Below are 20,678 nucleotides of genomic sequence, written 5' to 3'. Positions count from 1 at the left end.
TGAGTAACAAAACAAGAAAACAATCAAAACTAACTAAACAATATAAGTAAAACGGGGGAGAGAGATTCGAGAGAAGAGTTTGGAGGAACAAGAGTCGGGAGACGGTAAGACTCGATTCGGGCAACAAATAAGCGAGAGAGGTGTCGAAGTCCGGGAATCCATAATGATAAACCTACGACTACGTATGATCCAATCTAATGTGTCGATGTATAATCGATGTTCGACTCCTAAAGTAGATGTTTCTAAGTACTACGTATATCCGGAGATCATACTTAGTCAAACAAACGCCTAATTCGGTTAATCCCGAGTCATCGAAGGTGTTGTCTAGTCGCCTAACTATGTGAAGTGCATGACAAGACACATGAAATTATGACTTAGACTACGATCGATATCAAATACTTCGTTTCGTCTATTAACTATGCGAAGTGTTTGACAAGACACATGAAAATACGATCAAAACGATAATCTAAATAAATGAACATCAATTTATAATCAAAACATCAAATCATATTAAACATAATCACGAATTCATCACATTTCATCTCATATAATCGACACACTAAAGTTAGCTAAACATGGTGATTGAATAAGAAATGGAAAGGAAATGGTGAGCGAATCCCCCTTTTTCGATGATGGTTCGAGGCTAAGATCGTCGAAAAATATGAGTTTTTAGTTGCAGCTGATCTCCCCTTAGCAATTTTCTGGGTTCCCCATAGCGACCACCATCATCTTCTCCATTTAGAACACAACCTCCATTAAAGCTAACCCTATCTTTCTGTCTCTAGAAATTTGTAGCCCAAAATCAAATCAAATCACATGGGTAGTTAGCCAACAACATGGGGAGTAAAAGCCCTAAGGTTTCCGGCCAAGAAGGTGGCCGGAAAACCCTTGAAAATCCGGCCTAAATTGAGCACAAATCCAGCCAAAAGAGGCAAAATCCGGCCAAAATACTTAGATCCGGACCAAAGGATGATGTCCCGTGCATATCCGAGCTAGATGCGGCCGTTTCGAGTAGCTTCCTTGCCGTCCCGTGCTCTTGAAATGCAGCCGAGCTGCTGTCCCGAGTTCGCAACCACTGTGCCGGCAAGAACAGCAGCAACCCGAGCTTCAAGAAGCTTACCCGAGCTTGTTGTTGCTGCTGTGTCCCGAGCTGGTGATGAAGGCTGCTTCTTGCACCCGAGCAGCTGTCCCTTGAAGCTTCAGCCCGTACCGGCAGCTGTCTTACCCGAACTCTATGATGACCGGCCAAGCTTGGCCGGCCTTGAGTGCCGGCCGGCCGAGCTTGGCCGTGACCTCCTTCTTCCTTCTCTCTTTTTCTCTCTCTCAAGCTCCTTCAAGAACACCAAGAACCTTCAAGTTCTAGCCTCTTTTTTTCTCTTGCCTCCTTCCAAGCTCGAAGATGATGAATAGTGTCTTTGGCCCCTTTTCTATAACTTGAGTCAAACCCTAGACTTAGTCAAAGTTTGACCAAGTCTTTAGACCATTTCACCTTGGACCCTAAAGAGGTGTCTCTAAAATCTCTAATCCTTTTCTTTGTTGCCTTTTGGTTTTTCTTTGGGTTTGACTTTGATTCCCAACTAGAAACAAAGGAGAGTGCCTTCAAGAAAAGACTTTGGCTTCTTTCATTCATATCTTTCCCGTCCGAACTCCGAATTGAATTCCGTTTTCACCGTCGGACTCGTCATTGACTCCACTTGGCATATGATTTGATTGAAATCTTTTTCTACTGTTTTTGGCACATGAAATGATAGTGACAATTCGTTCCTTTTATTCCAGTTTACATGTTTATCTCCAAAAATGATACCTAACAAGAAAAACACATAAAATATTATTGATAACACTCGATAAGGACTAATTAGTCTAAGTTAGGCTCTCCAAATGTGACATTTTCGTGTCACATCAAATACTAGTAAAGATTACTAGTAATTATCAAGGTTGAAGAGAGCGATCTTCAAATTATTTGATAATTAGCAAAGTTTAAACGGACTACATCCGTAGTCAAACTAAACTGTCACCTAAGACAAAGTATGAGACTCATACACAAGTCTAAGGCAAGAGGTATATTTTGAATAAACCTTGACAAGTAAATTGAGTAGGTAAAAGGAGTTTTACGGAAGAGGCTCAAATTTACAAACTCTCGTTATTGAAAATAAATTAGTTATTTCATAGTCGTCTAAATTTAGTTTAGTATTTAAATGACAGTTCATAGATAATAAAACATTACGAATAGGTTTGTCAGATACGTGATCTGATGAATGAAACCCTATTAAGTGAACTTAGAATATTTGTTATCATCTCCCTAGTCCAGATCCTTGCATGGACAATAACGACTGAGGAAGACTAGCACGTGAGGTTGATGAGATACCGCAGTTTCATGGGCTATAGGAATAGGAATATTCGATTCGATTACGTGGGTGTGTAATAAGGGTTATACACTGGATAACCCTCAAATGAGAAATACATCGCTCGTGATGAACGTCAAACGCTTCTCATTGACAAAATTAGAGAGATTCCTCAAAACATGAGTGTTCCACTCATCTTATGTAAGGAATGTCCGACTTTGGTTCCGTTAAACGCCGCGCCGTAAAAGGAGGTTATAAAGGCGAATACTGGGAAGGACAGGATAGACATGAAGTTAAGTGGGAGTACAAGAATGAATTGTGTCTACCTAATTCTATTAGGAAAAGTGTCTTAAGGTCGCTTGATGAGTAACAACTGAAAATGCGTGGCCGCGCTCAAACGGGTTAAGAAATTAATCATTTGTCGTTGACAGTTATGCTCGGTATCAAGAAAGTCTGAATGACGTGACGTATCAGATAAGATACAAATTGACACGGGAATCGAGAATTGCACTTGTTCTAAGTACAAGTGGAAATCTGAAGGAGATGTCCTTCGACCAAAGATGCAATGCGAGCAATTTGTCGGACAGGAAAATTGATGAAGAAGATCATCAAGTCCGGTTGATTTAGGGGGTCGTAGTGTTTAGCTAGAAATCAACTACGATCGTCGAATTACGAAGTAATTCGCGGCTAACTTCGATTGGATCCTACAACGGGTTACAAATAAGAATGGTTATTTAATCGGATGATATGACTAGTGAGAGTCCCATAAATATATCTCATAGTCCTAAAACAAGTTTAGGCAAAGATAGCAAAAAGGCCTGAAAATGGGGTTTTGGGTCTAGAGCCAAAGAGGGACTTTTAGGGTTTGGATTGGGCTAAAAATTGGAGGGTCGGTTCCCCTAATAGGGAAGACCAAATATGCCAATTTTGGCTTGGTTTGGACGTCACCTCCTCAAGGAATTGAGAAAATATCAACTAGTTGCTATTTTCGACTATTTCCTTAATCTTATTCAAAGGATCTTTTAGGAAACCAAATTGGAGGTGGTCTCTTATTAGGGTTCTATATAATTACCCTTAGGGAAGTGAATAAGGTTTGGAATTTCTCTAAAAGCTTTCTTACTCTACAACATCAAGTAGAGAGGAGAAAGTGAGCTAATTCCTAAAAAGCTATCAACTAGTCAAATAAAGAAGAAGTAGTTCTTCTTATTATCAAACTACCATTGGAGTTCTGCCTAGCTTTCAAGGTGGGAGATTAAGTAGACCATTCGGTGTCCCAAGTAGAGGAGTTACAATTAGATCTCTTGGTCTTCTAAAGCGATTAGAAAGGTTCGAGGGAAAACTAGCGATTAAGGTAATCTTCTAGACTCTTAGTTAATCATTAGTTTATGCATATGATCCTGGGATACTAATGTTAGACATGTGATGTCTGAGATTTCTCTAAACGACATTAGTAGACACCACCGATTCCCAACAACTACATCACTCGATTGCAAGCCCTCAAATAGAAGGATTTGATGAACAAGCCTTCAATTTGCCAATTAAAAACCGAAATCGAGGGCAAGGTAAAGCCTTAGTGAGAGAGTCTGTTGGTTGATCTACTGTGGAGATGTGATGAAGTCGAATGGACTTAGAAGCTAACAACTCCCTTATGAAGTGAAAATCAAGAGCAAGATGTTTGATTTTTGAATGAGATACTGGATTGGAGGCTAAAGCAATAACATAGACGTTATCACAATATTAACTTGGAGGAGTCGAGAGGGAGCAATGTAAATCCCTTAGAAGGGAAAAATCCAAATGACTTCAGCAGCAGATTGACCGAGAGCTCGATATGCCTCTGTGCTAGAGCGTGAAACTGTTGGTTGTTTCTTAGCCGACCAACTGAAATCCTAGCAGAAAGATGACATAACCTCCCATGGAGCGACTATCATAGGGACTACCAGCCCAATCAGCATCTGCATATGCATAAATTCCAAAAGAGGCTGATTTAGAAATTCGAATACCATGAGAAATAGAACCCTTAAGGTATCTCGGAATCCTCTTGGCTGCCATGAGATGGACATCAGTAGGTTTGTGCAGAAATTGACACACCTGACTTACTGCAAAGTTAATGTCTGGTCTGGTCCAAGTGAGATATTGTAAGGCACCAACCATGCTTCTATAGGAAGTGGGATAATTTAAAACAGTGCCATCATTAGGAAGCAATCTTGTCTTAGCAGCCGTAGGTGTGGAGCAAGGCTTAACACCAGTAAGCTGAAACTTCTCTAAGAGATCGAACACATACTTAGTCTGAGTAAGATAAAGACCAGTAGCATCTCTAGTAGCCTCAGGACCCAAGAAATAGCGAAGAGAACCAAGATGCTTCATAGAGAACCTGGTGCTTAATTCAGATATAAATTTTTGACAAAGAGTGGAAGAAAACCCAGTGATGAGGATATCATCCACATAAATCAGCATATACACCAGATGGCTACCATTCTTATAGACAAATAAAGAAGAATCAGCATTTGATTTCTGAAAACCCAAACTGAGAAGAGAGTCAACCAATTCCTCATACCAAGCTTTTGGAGCTTGTTTCAAGCCATAGAGGGATTTGTGAAGCTTACACACATAGTTGGGATAGTAGGGTCCTGAAAACTAGAAGGCTGAGACATAAACACAGTTTCTTTCAAATTACCATGAAGGAAATCATTGCTAACATCTTACTGCTTAATTCCCCAGTCATTTTGAACAACCAAATTCAAAAGCACTCTAATAGTAGTGGGTTTAGCCACTGGACTGAATGTCTCAGTAAAGTCAAATACCCTCTCGCTGATGAAAGGCTTTGGCGACAAACCTGGCCTTGTACCTCTCAATAAACCCATCCGAGTTCTGCTTAATTTTGTACACCCACTTACATCCCACAAGATTTTGACTACGATGGGAAGGAACTAATGACCAAGTCCCAGCTCTTTGAAGGACATTAAACTCCTCACTCATTGTTGCTCTCCACTTAGGATCTTTGTTAGCCTGCCTGAAGAAGGAAGGAGTAGAATGAAGAGAACTAGCTAAGAGAATAGGAGAAATGGGATATTTAGCAGCAAAGAACATGGATTTGGGCTTAAAAACACCTGACTTGGATCTTGTTTGCATATGATGAGAAGGCTGAGGTGCCTGAGGCACATGTGGAGATGGTGGAGTAGAAATTAGGGATAGTGGTGCATGAATTGGGGATGGTGGAGCTTGAGCAGGTGATGGTGGTGCAGGAAATGTTGAAGCATGAACATGATGAGGTGGTACTGACAGAATAGGTGGTGATGGTGATGGTGGTGAAGAGGAAGAAGACAAAACTAGGTAGGGAAAAGAAGACTCATTGAATACCACATGTCTAGAAATAAAAACCCGACCAGTGGTAATTTCCAAACACTTATAATCATTGGTGTATCAAATGAAAACACACTCTTTACTCCTAGGAGAAAGCTTATTAGCAGCATAAGGCCTAAGTCAGGGATAACAAGAGCAACCAAAGACTTTAAGGAAACCATAGTTAGGAGACTCATGAAACAAAAGTTCAAATGGAGTTTTAAAACTAATAGACTTGGTAGGAAGCCTGTTAATGAGAAAGTTGGCAGTGTACAAAGACTCAAGCCAATAGATTGGTGGGAGATGGGACTGTATAAGAAGTGCCTGGTTACATCAAGTAGATGTTTATGTTTTGATTCAGCTACCCCATTTTGTTCAGGGGTATGAGGACAAGACATTTGATGGGTTATACCTGCAGCTTGAAGCACCTCTTTAAAAGAGGAATGAAGAAATTCTCCATCTCCATTAGTTCTTAAAACCTTAACTTTGAGTTCCAACTGTGTTTCACTATTAGTTTTAAAAGTAGAGAAAGCATGTTTGAAATCTGATTTATTATGTAGAGGAAGAATCCAACATGACTTAGAGAAATCATCAACTATATTAGCATAGTATCTAAATCCACTAACTGAAGGTAAATGAGAAGGACCCCAGAGATCAACATGAAGTAACTCTAAAGGTTTAGTAGGACAAGTTACTGAAACATGAAAAGGGAGTTTCTTACTCCTGCCCAATTGACATTCATTGCAAAATATAGGCTTCATGGAAACATTATGATGAAACAGAAGAGGTTTAAGTCTCTGAAATGACTGAAAAGAGGGATGACCAAGTCTTTTATGCCACAAATGCATATCTGTACTTTGAGCAGAAAGAGCAAGAGTTGTGGCTGGCTTATTGTGAGGAAAAGAGATAGGATAAAGACCATCTTCAGTTGGCCCTTGGAAAAGAGTCTGAGTCGAGAGGAGGTCCTTCACATAGTATCCAAAAGGATCAAATGTTAAGGAACAATTATTATCAGTAGTAAACTTATGAACAGACAGTAAGTTGTGTGATGCCTGAGGAACTCTAAAAACATTGTTTAGCATGAATTTTCTACGATTCTTAGTGAAAGAAGTATTACCAGCGTGAGTAATGATCATACCTTGACCATTAGCAGCATTGATTCTCTCTCTACCATTAAAACCAGAAGAAGAAGCTAGCTGAGATAAGTCAGGTGTAATGTGATTAGTTGCACATGAATCAGCATACCATGGATTATGGCCAAACACATTGGTTGTAGCAAGCATAGCAGCAATGTTATTTTGGGGAGATCTTCCTTGATATGAAAAATTCATCCTATGATAGCATTACATAACAGTATGACCAACTTTGTTTCAAATTTGACAAATAGGTCGATTTGAATCATTGCTAGATTGATTCAAAATGAGGATCTATTAAAATTGCCTCTTTCTGAACTTTGACCAGAATTACCACCTCCTCCTCCTCTTGAAGGATAAAAGCTTCTGTTAGAATTATTGGAGAAAGAAGATTGATTTCGAGAGGAAGAAGAAGATTGATTTCCATAATATTTGTTCTTGTTATGAGAATTGTTACTGTTTGAAGAAGCTAGAAGAACATTGCTATCAGAAAATATCAGATGCTTCTTCATCTTCTCATTAATTGTGATTTCTTCACTCAAGAGAAGATTATGAAGTTCACTAATCGAACTGGTGGATATCGAATTCGAATAGACGTGGAGAAAGCATCAAATTCAGATGGTAAGCCATCAAGAATACTCACAATTACCTCTTTTGATGAGGCTGACTGTCCGCCGCAGCCAAATTATCACAGATCTTCTTGATCTTTGAGAGAAATTCAGAGATTGAACCATTATCTTTCTTACAATCTCGAAGTTGTCTTTCGAGTTGAAGAACATGAGCAGTTGATGAGATAGCAAAAGATTCCTCAAGAATTTGCCACAATTGTGCTGAAGAAGTCACACCAACAACATAAGAAACAACTGAATCAGATAATGTGGAGTTTATCCTGATCAGAAGTGTTTTGATCTTCATCAATGCATTCAAGATCAGCTAGATTGATGATTTCCTTCGCTTCATCAATATATTTGTTAGGACAGGGATTAGTTCCATCAACTAACCTTAAAACATTGTATTTCTTTAAAATTGGAAGAAAAAGGGACTTCCAAGCTAGATAGTTATCTGATTGAAGCTTGATTGGGATAGCATTTCCCATCGAATTAATCGAAAGAGAAGAGATTTTAGGTGTTTCCATTGTTCGTTTAGAGAGAGAAACAGAAAATTGAGAAGTTGTAGAGAAAGAAAATCAAGTTGAGGTTGAAGACGATTGTTAGAGAGAGAAAGAGAAAAAGAAAAAGTTGAGCTCTGATACCATAATGACAATCGAATTCTCATTAATCAAAAAGAGGTTATAACTCAATTTATAAGTTACAGTATAACAAACTCTTAACCAACTTACCTGATTCCTAACAACCTTTCGGTTATGATACTATGTATCTCATCATGATAGGGTACAACACACCTCACTACATCACTCGATTACAGCACTCATCTATTACACAACACGTAGCACTTTGCAACTCATATTTAGAGTAAGGGTACGTCTTGAACGACTGTAATCTGAATTAAAACTAACAACCTTAGTCGAATGTTAAATATTAACTCTTAGTTGGTGTTTATTCGATGTTCTTGCTATTCAATAATCTTCTGGCTATTCAATAATCTTTTATTAACTTTAAACCAACTTTACCTGTAGTAGGTCATCAAATTACTTGCTTCCACTATTTTTAAGAGTTGGAGTCATATCTCTAGCAATAGTGAAGAAAAAATAAAATTTCTAGCTATTGTACTTTGGGATCTGGTTTACTTTTTTGTTTAGGGATTATATCTTTTGTTGGTCTATTCGTGAATTTTTAGTTTTTTTTATTATCTAGAAGACTTTTCCTCTGGAAGTCGCTGTCCTAATGAATTTAAGGTTTATGTTCATTAAAAAAAATGAATTTAAGGTTTACATTTTCGAATCTAGGATCATCATTTTTCTCTTAAAAAATATTTTGATACTCACTCTGATTGAAATTGTCAATTAGTTGCATTTCCTTATAAATTAGTTGGAACTTAGCTTTCACACAAAGAATACAATAACCCCTAGTTAGTGGTTAGAGTCTAATAGAATATCAAGTTAATGAGGTAAGTAGTAGTTGGTATTTCAAAAATATCAAGTTAATGAGGTAAGTAGTAGTTGGTATTTAAAAAAAAATAAGTAGTTGTTAGTTTTTTTCGTTGAAATAAGTAGTAGATAGTTAGATGGGAAACAAAATGATCCTGTCGAAGTAGTAATAGGAGGAACAAAGAATCAAAAAGAAAAAATTATTTATATAAATATTTTACAATAACTATTTGTACTCAGAACACCTGATTGGAATCTGTTAGATCATTGTTGTAAGCTTATTGTATCAAGAGAGATTTTATAGGCAATGCCCAAAGTTGTTAAAGACAATCTCTCTAAAGGCAATTCCTCAAATAGTTAGAGGCAATTTGGTCTGTTGAAGGCAACGCCCATCTTCCTTGTCTCTGTCAATAGATCGTCGGTCGGCAACCTTCGACCGACGACCCTAAACCCGCCATTATTTTTTTCTTGTTCCTCTTCCTTCTTCTTCTTCTCTCTCATTTTTTCTTTCACCAGCCATGGGAGTGAATCTAGAGGTTTCAAAACCTATTTAGTCACATGGGAAAAACAACCCACCCTTTCAAATACTAAATCCTAACATAAACATATCTCAAGAAAACACCTTAATGAAGAACCAACTCAAGATGATAGAAAATGCTTCCTTTAACCTTCAGGATGATCTATTCCTCGAAGTGTTTCAAGACTTTTAGTTAAATCAGTTATCACACTCAGTTCTATTTGTAAGTTTTCGTTTAACTTAATTATCAACAATCCATTATTCATCTCTTTCCATTTCCTTCATTTTCTAAGAAACCTAACCCAACCTTTTGTACTACTCCCGTTGTTTCTCATATACCAGAAAACTACAGTAAAAATTCAACCCTTTTGTTTTGGGTTTAATTCTATTTTTTTTTTTTTTTTTGAAGAATGGGTATAAATCTATTAATAATGAATATAAGTTTTTTTTTTTTGTTGAAAGGTAATACATTAATATAAAGAGAGTTTTACAACAAACTACGAAGAAAAATAAAATTACAGTATATTAAGTAGTAAAACAAAATAACAGAATTAAAGAAGTGCACAAAATATCTTCGATTTGTCGAACTGTCTTCATTCTGTAGCTTGCTAAGCTGGCAGCTCTTCTTTAGTATGATATGATATTTGTTCTTGAGCTTCCGTCTGAATGATTTAAAGATGAAACTTTTTCCTAACTTCCTGTAACACTTGAGATGGATTAAGCATACATCTAAAATTTCTTGAAGAAATAGAGATGTTTGCAAGATGGAATCAAACAATGATTCCTGGGTATCCCGCCAGTATTCTCCATATAAAGAGACCATATCTATTCGAATTCTACAAAGTAGAAACCTGTCAGATACCTGGAAATTGGGATCGCCGTCATAGCCCGAGTATAAATACCCCGCTACTTCGACAAATGCACGCAATAAAATTGCGATTAAGGGTGGAAGTGAACATGTTACGGAGGTTGGTTTAAGAGTTAAATCTATATGAAAATCAACGACAAAAGTTATTAACAAAAAGTGAGCTGGAAGATAAGCGATATAAGCTGCATGACTTAAATGGAGAATTATATTCAAAATGTGGTGTCGACCAGGGTCGAAAGGAAAGTTGAGATGTATTCTATTTGTCATTCGGCTGATCCAGAGGCCAAAGTGGCCAGCAACTGTTCGATTAGTGATTCTAGAGTGATTACTGTTAATGATTGATGAAACCAATTTGGAAACCCGATCAAAACGATCGCAAGTAGATTGACTATGTGCTAACATATTGTAACGAAGGTTAGTATTGTGAACTAAGTATGCATAAAGGTTCAGCATGACCGGACGACCGACTGAATTGTAGTCAGATAGAAGACAGGTGATGAAAGACCAAATTATCAGATTCATCAGTTGAATCTAAAGTGAAGCTCAAATGAAAGAAAATTTCACCTATCAGAAAATTTCTAGGATTCTAACTGCCCAGATCTATAAATCAGTCTCAATTAATAGATAGGGAGTGAAAACAAACCAGATACTAAGGGTGAACCATAGAAATTGCATGTTAGTACTACTAGAAGTTTAGGGTTTAGAGATTACTCCCCTGCTAGATGAGGGCGATTGGGAGTTCAGAGTTTCCTGTTATCTTCTCTATAGAGTGAAGTAATCAATGGAGAGAGAGAGATTCCATGTCCAATGTCTGGTGGTTTAGTTGTTGCTTCAATTTGAAGGGACCGAATTTTCTATTGAAGCTTTATCGTATACCAGAGCTTTCCGTAAGGTGGTTAGTTTCTCGCAGACAAAGGGTTTCTTGGTCTGGGATCTTGATTTAGGGTTTGTGGGTCTGGGATCTGGATCTAGGGTTACAAACTCTAGATGCAGACCAGATTCTGGTGAAGGGGGAACAAACTTGTTGTCGAAGCTTGCTCTGTTGTCGGAAAAGAAAGAAGATGGGCATTGTCTCTAACCATACTAAATCAACTTGTTTTGACCAAGTCTTCGTTGAAAAACACAGTCTTTAATAACTTTGGGCATTGCTTTTAAAATCCCCCTTTTGTATCAATACAAGACTTTGAAATAGAATAGATTAAAAGCTTAAATTGATAATGGGAGTGCTATACGAAATCTCATTTCATATCCACACATTTCAAGTGGATAGGGGAACAAATAATAAACGGGTTCCTCTCTCTAGAATTTCTCTAACTATTTTCTCTCCTTTCTCCCTCTCTTTAGAATTTCTCTAACCGGTTACAGATCTGAGTTTTCCACCGGCGAAGGGTCATCCCTTCGTCGGAATCCGTTTATCTTTCTATTGTAGTTTGTTTTCCCTCCATTAATAGTATCTAGGGTCTTCAATATTGAGAATTGCTTTATCCGAAATGATTTTCCGGGTTGTTATCCACCATAGATTTTTCCTCCTTCCTTCTTTCAATATAAATTTGTTCTTCCAGTAATGAATAACATGTTATGACGCCATTGATTTCTTATTAATCTTATGTGATGAAGAAGTTATTAATGAAGAAGATGGGGAAATTATTGACGTTTTTTAATTCGATTAATCAGATTTCAATCGTTATTGTTTCGCCTCACTTCATGATGAAGTAGGATTGGCCATTGATGTCCAAATACAATACATACCGGAAGGAATAGATTCGAGATCTTCAGCATCAGATGAAGAAGACGACGATGATAAGTAATGATAAACTGTTTTCTTCATTGAAGTTTATTCTTATAGGTTACATATGGAGAATCCTTAACAAAAAAAAGGTTATATATGGAGAGACAGAGTTGGAGAATTGGAGGTCTAAACAGAAGGATTCAAGTTTTTGGCGGTGCTCGGTTTTCCAGTGACGACGACGGTTTTCAGGCGACAACGACGGTGGTTCTTTAAGTTTTTTCCTGTTATTTTGTTGACCTATAGGGTCTTTTAATCTGTGATCTTTAGGATCCTTTCATCTTTCATCTTTCTTATTTTCGTCAGTATCTAGTCAATTTCTTTCAATACATGAGGCACTTTACATTCGAAGTTCTGCGAACTTACTTATGTAACTCTCAAGTATCTGGCCGAGAGGAATAACATTTTATCTCTGTAAATTTGTGATTGTATCACTTATGAATGAAATATGGTGTCGGGGTTTCCAAAAAAAAAAAAGATAATGGGAGTGCTATTAAAACTGTAGTTGGATTAATGTGGGCTCTAGCTTAACTTAACTCTTGTCTTTTTTTTTTTGTTGAAGGACTGCTCTCTTGATAAAAACCACGCCCATAGATTACCCGGTCTCTATTTTCGGGTCAGTCGGGGTTGCGTTACCGTGGTTAGCGATCTGAATAAACTCCCACATAAACCCTAAAACCCTTTTTGTAAGCTAAACCAGCTAATCTCCGTTTCTTCTTCCATTGTTGTAGAGTTTCTGGCTTGCATCTAGAGAGAGGGAGAGAGAGAGAGAGAGAGAGAGAGACAGAAGAGGGAATCAGAATGGTTTGGTTTCAGTGTGAAGACTGCGGGGAGAACTTGAAGAAGCCAAAGTTACCTAATCATTTCAGGATGTGCTCTGCTTTTAAGGTCTCTCCTTTTTTCTCCTCTTATTAAAACCCTAATTAGGGTTTTAGATTTCAGTTACTTCTATTGTGCAAATCAAACCCACTATCGTCTTCTTTTTGCAGCTTTCGTGCATAGATTGTGGAGAAACATTTGGGCAACAAAGTGTTCAAGCTCATAATCAATGCATTACTGAAGCGGTTTGTTTCTTTATTTTATTGAATCAATTTCTTTGTGGCATTTGTAATCGTGGATCTTGTTTTCTCAAATTTCAATCTGCCAAATCGAAACAAAAATCATTTTTTTACGAAAAATTTGGTTTAGACGTTAACATCATAGGCTCATAGCATTTAATTTTGAATTCTACTTGATAAACAAAAAAAGCGTCTGAAGATTGAATTCTGAGATATGTTGGATGATGTTGTTAAATGGTTTTAGGAGAAATATGGTCCAAAAGGTCAAGGAGGAAAACCTCTAAATTCTACACCAGCTAAGGCAAAGAACCAGTCGAATGGAAAACCTGAAGTCGATATAAATGTCGGTTTATCTTCTCGTGCTCCTTGGTATTGTAGGTGAGTTTTGCATTGCATGATTTTTTTTCTTTATATTTTTGTTTAGACTTGTTCAATCAGTATTTATGTAACGGTATCACTCCATGACATTATAGCAGAAAAACTGGAAAGTTGTGGCGTATAGTTGTGTCTCTCTTCCTTTCTACTTAAGAAATATCATGGTGATTGTTGACGGCTAGAAATGAATTTCTCAGTGAAAGGGAAAATAGTTACAGTTAATCCGGAGAATATACACTCGTTATATTCCCAAAGCTTGTTCATCATCAATGTAATCATAGAGGTCAGTTTTCGAGTCAAGTTCAAAATTTGTCTTGTATTAATTAGGCCGAGTTTGAGAATGTACCTTATATGGTTGTTTGCCAACAAACCTTGGTTGGAGTGGTAAGAGGTTTGGTCTTCCACTTTAGAGGTCAAGAGTTCGAGGAGCGCTGACAATTCAAAAAAAAAAAGATCTCTGTGTCTACTTTCCAATGCTTTAACGGTGCATCAATAAGAGTTTCCTAGGGGTTGTTGCCATTTTCCTGTAAGGTGTCAAAACAGTCTTCAAAACTAAGTACAAATCTAGCCAGTTCACTTGGTTTCTACATTAAGGTTAATGTTATTAGTATTCTGAAGTATTCTAAGTATATCTAGAGTCTTACATGTGTGTCGAAGTAATCAGAGCCGTGGCTGAGAATTTGAGGGCCCCGGGCAAAATTTAATTGTGGGCGTTTCGTACAAAAACAAATTACGAGCAAATAATTGAACAAAATTTAGGATGATACACATGTGTATTTATGTATTATTGGATTTTTTTTTTGAAAAAAAACGCTTAGCTTTCTATTTCTTAAGAAACACTTCAAAAATGAATGAAATACACCAAAGATAACAAAATGGTCAAGAAAAAGTGTAGTGGAGCAGAAACAAATATTGATTTAGCAATTATACTTCATAAAAAAAAACAACTACAAGATGTGGCAACAGGACTCGAACCCGAGTCACTTGTATGGAGGCCCAAGACTACCAGTAGAGCTACTAGTCGTTACATCTTCAAGTGGGTATTGACGTATTGTAGATATATATAGAACTTAATTGTGGCCCTTTATAGGAAATGGGCCCTTTTGTGGTGGGGGCCCAGTGCAGATGCCTTGTCCGCCCCCCTCTCCCCTTAAACACGGCTCTGGAAGTAATATGTATAAGCTAGGAAGTTGAAGACTCCCTTAAAGTTGAAGGGTTGTTCCAACTTTATAAATAGTGAGTTGTAATATGTTTTAAGGCAGGCCAGTTTTATTTGAATAGAAGAATAGTTGAAGTCTATAGACTTTGTTTATCTAGTCTTGAATCTGTTTGAGGACTTGTTTCTCCTAGGTCGATTCCTTCGAGTGGTGAGTTATACCTTTCGTTTCTATTCTGTTTTATCTCTCTCTTCTCCATTTTCCAGCATCAACAGTGTGTTGACTTAATGAAAAAAAAAATAGTTTTTCCATTGTAATAGGTGTTGTATAAGAGGTTAAAAATAAGATTTATTGGTGGACATTTTGATGTCTATACTTACATGAAACAACCACAAAATACAAAATTTAAAGTAAAATTACTCAAAGCACCACGTTTTTCTTTGCTATATAAGAGTCTGTGGATGTTGAATTGCATAATCTTTTACTTTGAGAATAATACAACATTGGTGAATGTCAAAGACAATGTTCTAGAAAACGTTCGAGGTGTACGACTCAAGGCGCATCTGGAGGCTAGGCGGTCGCTTGGTGCCTAGGAGTACGTACTTGACTATTAAGAACAAAAATCTCTTTTGAAATTTTTTGTTTGCTTTGCATTGTTAGTTTTTTAGTTATTGGACAAAACAAAAAACATTAGTATTTTTATTCTCACTTGAGACTTTATATTGTGGTAGTAAAGTCCAAAAGACTATGTTTTGTTTCGTTTTTCCATGATTTGACGTCATTTTTCTGTTCTTTAAAAACAATAGTTTACACCTTTTACGCATCGAAGCGTACGCCTCGCGGAACCGCCTCGCCTTTGTGATAGCAAACCGTCTTGAGGCGAAAAAACATATTCAAAGACATTGGTCAGAGAACCTAGAGGGAAACCAAAATTCTCCTTAAAGACTTTTACATCTTATTATATGTGATGATGTTAGACTATTAGAACTCAATGTATGGCATGACTGAGATATAAGGAAGACAAACATATTAAAGAAAATGATAGAACAGTCAAGGTTTACCTACCTAAATTCGAACTGGCAGTCCGTTTAGTGTTGCTAAAATCTTTATCTGATTTGGAATTTGGTACTTGGTTGTGTAACTTTTGTTTCTCTTGATGCACATATAGCCTCTGCAATACCAATGCTACAAGTAGACAGACCTTGTTGCTTCATGCGGAAGGAAAGAAACACAGGTCAAAGGCTCGAGCTTTCCACGCTTCCAAACAGCCACCTAAGCCAGCTGAAGAAGCCACTCCAAATATCACAGGTTCTGATGTTAACACTCCAATGGAAGAGCCTCTTGCTAATAATGGAATCCCAAAGGAAGAGCCACTTGGCAATAAAGACGCTCCAAAGGAAGAATTACTTTCTAATACAGATGAGGAGCTAAAAGAAGAAAATCGACCCAAAGATGTTGTTGATAATGAATCAACAGAGGAAAATGGGAAAAAAGTGAAAAAATCAAAGAAAAAGAGAGAGCTTCTAGCTGCATCTGAAAATGGTGAAGTAATTCAAGCTAAAAAACATAAGAAAGAAGAGTCGACAGACACGGTTAAGAAAGCTGGAGATTTTGATGTGGACAAAGCTGGTCATACAAAGGAAGTTGGTAAAGGGAAAATCAAGCTTAAAAAACTGATTACCTCAGTCTTGAAAGCGGTATGCTTCTTTTCAAGTACATTAACTGATCACACACATAATTTCGATTGGGTTAGATCATGTTTCTTTTCATATTTGTTTTCAACTCATTTGTTGATGTTGATACTGAGTTCTGCAACTTATCATTCATCTTTCATTGAAAGCAGGACCCTGAAGGTGCTTTAGAAAAGCGGAAGCTGCAAAAGCTTGTCGTGAAAGCGGCAAAGGAATCATGCCCGACTGAAAGTACAAAAGAGCTCAAGGAGATGTGTATGAACAAGGTAATTTGAATATTCTAATGTTTGTTATGAGAGCCCATTGGTCCATGAATATTCTCACACTTCCCGTCCCCGTCAATGTGATATTATTTTATCCTAACACATGTTTTTTTGTTGGGTGACATGGGACACGTGACTGTTGGGGCCTATCACGTGTGAGCCTATTAGCAATGAGAAAGGAGGCCGTAGATATTTTGTTGTTTACTGTGAAACGTTCCTTGATACATGTCAGATTATTCTCACACAACTTGTTTCATGATGCAGATCAACTCTAGTTCAAGATTTGCATTTGATGAGAAGGGAAGGGTTTGTTTAGCCGAAAAACAAAAACTTAAAGATTGATTTTTCAGCGAAATGAGCATGAAGCTGTTATTGTGTCTGCTGATCCATTCTTGCCTTGTTCATTGGGAACAAACAAAACCTAAGTCTGAGCAAATAACACATTTTTGAAATGAACAATGTTAATTATTTTTGTATTCTCTTCTTTTTGTAGTGAGTGTTTGATAGAGGAAATGTATCGGTAAGGCATATTATTGAGGAACAAAAGCTTTTACAATGCATTTATTTACATTTGTTTCAGGCTTGAAATTAAGGTGATTGTCGGATTGATCGGTGGAAGATAATTTCTTGGAATGTATGATGCATAGGCCAGTTTGTATCCATACAAATTACGAGAGCCCTATCCATACAACTAAATTATAATAATTTTACAAATTAACTCCACAAATTAACATGGTGTCTTTATCACTGGTGACTCATATTCCGAAATTCGAATTCCCTCCGAGTTTTTTGGTAAGATTATTTGGGGAGAGAGATAAACAAATGACAATCACGATTTTAATATCATTTACAGTTTCTTTTAGATCTTTACATTTCATTGAACAAGTTTAACTGAACCCTGAGATAAATGTAAGGGTGTTGCAACCACTTTTGTTGTATAACCATTCCTTCCATTTTTCACCATAAAAATAGTACAAAGAAGAGAAGAAAAAAAAAACAAGTACACCACCTAGCCTTGCTCCCATCAGAGTTTCTCAGCAATAAGGGTGAAAACAAACAGAAACGAAGTGAAGAGCAGCAACAAGCCCTTAATGAAACATAAGAACAAGTCCTATAATCAAAGCACCAACGGTGCATATCAAAGCCTGCAAATAACCCAAACCATACAATTAGAAATGAACCACTACTAAGAATACCAGAAACGATAGTGATGTGAAAGGAGGTACTCACGGCAATAGCAGAGGCAGCGAGACCTGCCCGTTCCCTTGGATCCTTTCGATAATTCCAGAAGTAGAGGAATGTTGCATAGTACCAAAGGATTGGTATCAAAAACCCCAGTAGGAAACTGGAAGAAGGTGCAAGAATGAGATAAACATATATATACGTGCTTGAAATGTTAGCATACTGTAACTTAAGAAGGTCGATATTGATGGTTATGGATACTTACGTGAACCACCCAATTCCACATCCGAAACACGGAAGGGGTTTGTCATATAATCCTAGAGGGTGGTCTTCAACATCTCTGATTAAGGTATACTTTCCTTTCTCACGATCACTGTAGTCTGTCATCTCAAACGAAAGCAACAAAAACGTTAGAAATCATGTACTGTAGGATTATAAAAGCTTATAAATTTATAAAGACTACTACCTTTAGATGCAATATATCGAGCTGATGGTCTCAAAAGTTCAATATGCTTATCTGAACCTGTTCTCACCAACTCAACCCCATTCTTCAACGCTTTTGTTTCCTCAGTGGCATCTGCAAAACGAAGATGACATATCCATAATTATTAGGACAATAAATATTCATCATCTATGTCTTACTATTGCTTATATATATTGCAGGTTAAGTCATACTTTGAAGGCATCTTTAACCTTAACCAGTGTTGTCAATGCAAGACTAGAACTCAGGATGTGCAATTAGTCCAGAATTTCCAGTCTAATTACAGAGAATCGATAAGTACAAAAGGAAAGAAACTCGATTATCAAGGATCTCAAATAGATTAATAACTTCTTCATATGAAAGAAATGAGATAGAATAAGCAATATAAGAGACACTCGACAATGTACTCGAGGAGTACAGAATGACTTCTAAATAAGGCAGTCCTCCCCTGACGTCATTTTCAGTAATAAGCCAAATACCACTCTGGAAGTCTAGTTTGGAAATGCTAGTCGGAAACTTAGAAAAGCACAAGTCACACAAATTACCAACAATAGGTTACGAAAGACATGTACTGTAGTTGTCTACTTGTCCACTCTATGGTGAAAAAAGATTGAAATGTCACCAAAACTAGACAAAGAGGTTAAGTGTTTGACACACATCACGCAGACAAAAATTTTTACAACTCTTGCCAACAAAACATCCGGTAAAAACGAAATCATTTATAATTTGCAAAACTTCAGTATTTTCACGTAGAATACACAAGAATGATCCATTAACAAAAATTAAGAAATCACACCAAGTTAGATGATATAGAAGTAAAGTACGTAGTGGAGTAAAGTGAGTACTCTGATCCATTATTCTAGAGCTAATTTTTATACTCCCTCGCCTCTTCGTCACCAGCTGAAGTACCTGTTTTTAACATATACATCAATTTATCATTTCGAGTAAACAAAATTCGATATAATTAAACAATCACCTATGAATTTAAATCAATTCAAGAATGATATATCTATGAGGGTACCTCAAATAAATGAGTCAAAATCCATCAAGAAGAAATTAAGAACCCTAATAGAAAGAGGTGTTTACTTAGAAGCAGTCATCAAATACTTACTATGTAACAAACTCTCAACCGTAAGTAATTACCATAATCCACCAACCATTTCCAATTTTATCAACTTTTCCTCTCAATCCCTAAATACATGAAGAAATCTAAACATACCCATCTAAATTTATACACATCAAATCAATACCCACTAGCTAAATCATCAAATCAAATATATAGTGGTCAATTAAAAAAGAAAAAGTCCAATCCAAATTGAACCAAAACGAAAATCATCAAAACCAAACTTCAAATAATTCAATAATTTCCCAAACCACTACAAGAATTAGAGAGAAAAAATATTGCAAAGTGATGAATCATCAAATACCGCAATTAATTTAAATTAAAGTAGAAGAACCGACAACTAAAAAAAAAAAACTTGCCTCTTAATTTTTCCTTCCTTAGGTAGAGATTGAAAAAAAATCAGCTCTCTCTCGCACTAAAACAACTATGACTAATAGAAGAAATCTTCCTCTCTCTCTCTCTCTACTTTCTCTCACTACTTGGGACTTCCCCGATTTGGGTGTTAAGAATTCAGAAGTCGAATTTGAATGCCTGACCCCGCAGCCGGTTTGTCATTGAAACACACCCACCACCCGTAACACTTATTACGGGATATGAATTCCTTTCCTATGATTCACTGTATCTCGGAGTTGTCAGTCTTGGACAATAATCAAACTGAAACCGTTAGATTTTCACTAAAATGATGATCTTTGCCGTGGAAGAAAGCAAAGGGATAAACCTTGTTGACTGGTTCCAATTGCCGTAAGGTCGTAATAGGTGGTAAGTAGTCAATGAAGTGAGGGCCCGCATACACCGTATCATACATTAGGAATCCTTCTTTGTCTTAATCTAGTGGTTCCTTTGAAAACAATTTAAAGTAAGGGTTATTTCCCTAATGGCCCCCAACTTTGTGACCAGCTTCCCGCCTGGCCCCCTACTTTACGAGAAATATCCATATGGCTCCCTTCCGTTATAACACCGTTACTCTCTCTCTTCCATTTCTTTTCTCTCTCCTCCAACATGTTTTCTCTCTCTGCCACCTCGTTAAAACCAGCCAACTCATCATCTTCTCCGGGAAGGTCGCCGACCGACCAATTTTCCGGCCGGCAACCTTCAAACCTATAAAAAAAACAAAAATTTATTTCATCTCTCCTCTCTCTCTCAAAAAAAAAAAATTTTCACCTCCACTCTCTTTCTCTAAACTCCGGCGAAGGGGGTTACCCTTCGCCGGAGTTCGGGAGACCTTAAAGGTCTGCCGGAACAGACCAGACCTTTAAGGTCTCCCAAACTCCGGCGAAGGGTAACCCCCTTCGCCGGAGTTTAGAGAGAGAGAGAGA

At 37.2% G+C, this 20,678-nt stretch overlaps 2 protein-coding genes across 4 annotated transcripts; one reads left to right on the top strand and one right to left on the bottom strand.

The window, feature by feature from the left end:
• Nucleotides 1-12,520: 12,520 nt before the first annotated feature.
• LOC147556816 (zinc ion binding protein) lies at nt 12,521-17,164 on the top strand. Its single transcript, XM_086657776.1, has 6 exons — nt 12,521-12,920; nt 13,022-13,096; nt 13,335-13,468; nt 15,791-16,319; nt 16,466-16,579; nt 16,841-17,164. The coding sequence occupies exons 1-6, from the start codon at nt 12,834-12,836 to the stop codon at nt 16,916-16,918; spliced, it is 1,017 nt and encodes a 338-aa protein (XP_086513902.1). The 5' UTR covers nt 12,521-12,833; the 3' UTR covers nt 16,919-17,164.
• Nucleotides 17,165-17,393: 229 nt separating this feature from the next.
• Nucleotides 17,394-20,187, bottom strand: LOC147556815 (large ribosomal subunit protein eL20z-like). Of its 3 annotated transcripts, none has more exons than XM_086657777.1 (6): nt 19,722-20,187; nt 19,085-19,148; nt 18,225-18,335; nt 18,024-18,138; nt 17,807-17,921; nt 17,394-17,721 (listed from the first exon to the last, which is right to left on the bottom strand). In XM_086657777.1, the coding sequence occupies exons 2-6, from the start codon at nt 19,092-19,094 to the stop codon at nt 17,665-17,667; spliced, it is 408 nt and encodes a 135-aa protein (XP_086513903.1). In that variant the 5' UTR covers nt 19,095-19,148; nt 19,722-20,187; the 3' UTR covers nt 17,394-17,664. The 3 variants fall into 3 exon arrangements, with proteins under 3 accessions (XP_086513903.1, XP_086513905.1, XP_086513904.1); XM_086657779.1 differs by lacking the exon at nt 19,722-20,187 and adding an exon at nt 19,351-19,625; XM_086657778.1 differs by lacking the exon at nt 19,722-20,187 and adding an exon at nt 19,261-19,619.
• Nucleotides 20,188-20,678: the final 491 nt, after the last annotated feature.

This window comes from Eschscholzia californica, unplaced genomic scaffold, assembly GCF_041429995.1.
Source record: "Eschscholzia californica isolate CP2 unplaced genomic scaffold, dmEscCali1.0.p SCAF_2, whole genome shotgun sequence".
NCBI lineage: Eukaryota > Viridiplantae > Streptophyta > Magnoliopsida > Ranunculales > Papaveraceae > Eschscholzia > Eschscholzia californica.
Note: the sequence above shows the minus strand (reverse complement) of the source record. Positions and strands in the feature narration are given on the sequence as shown.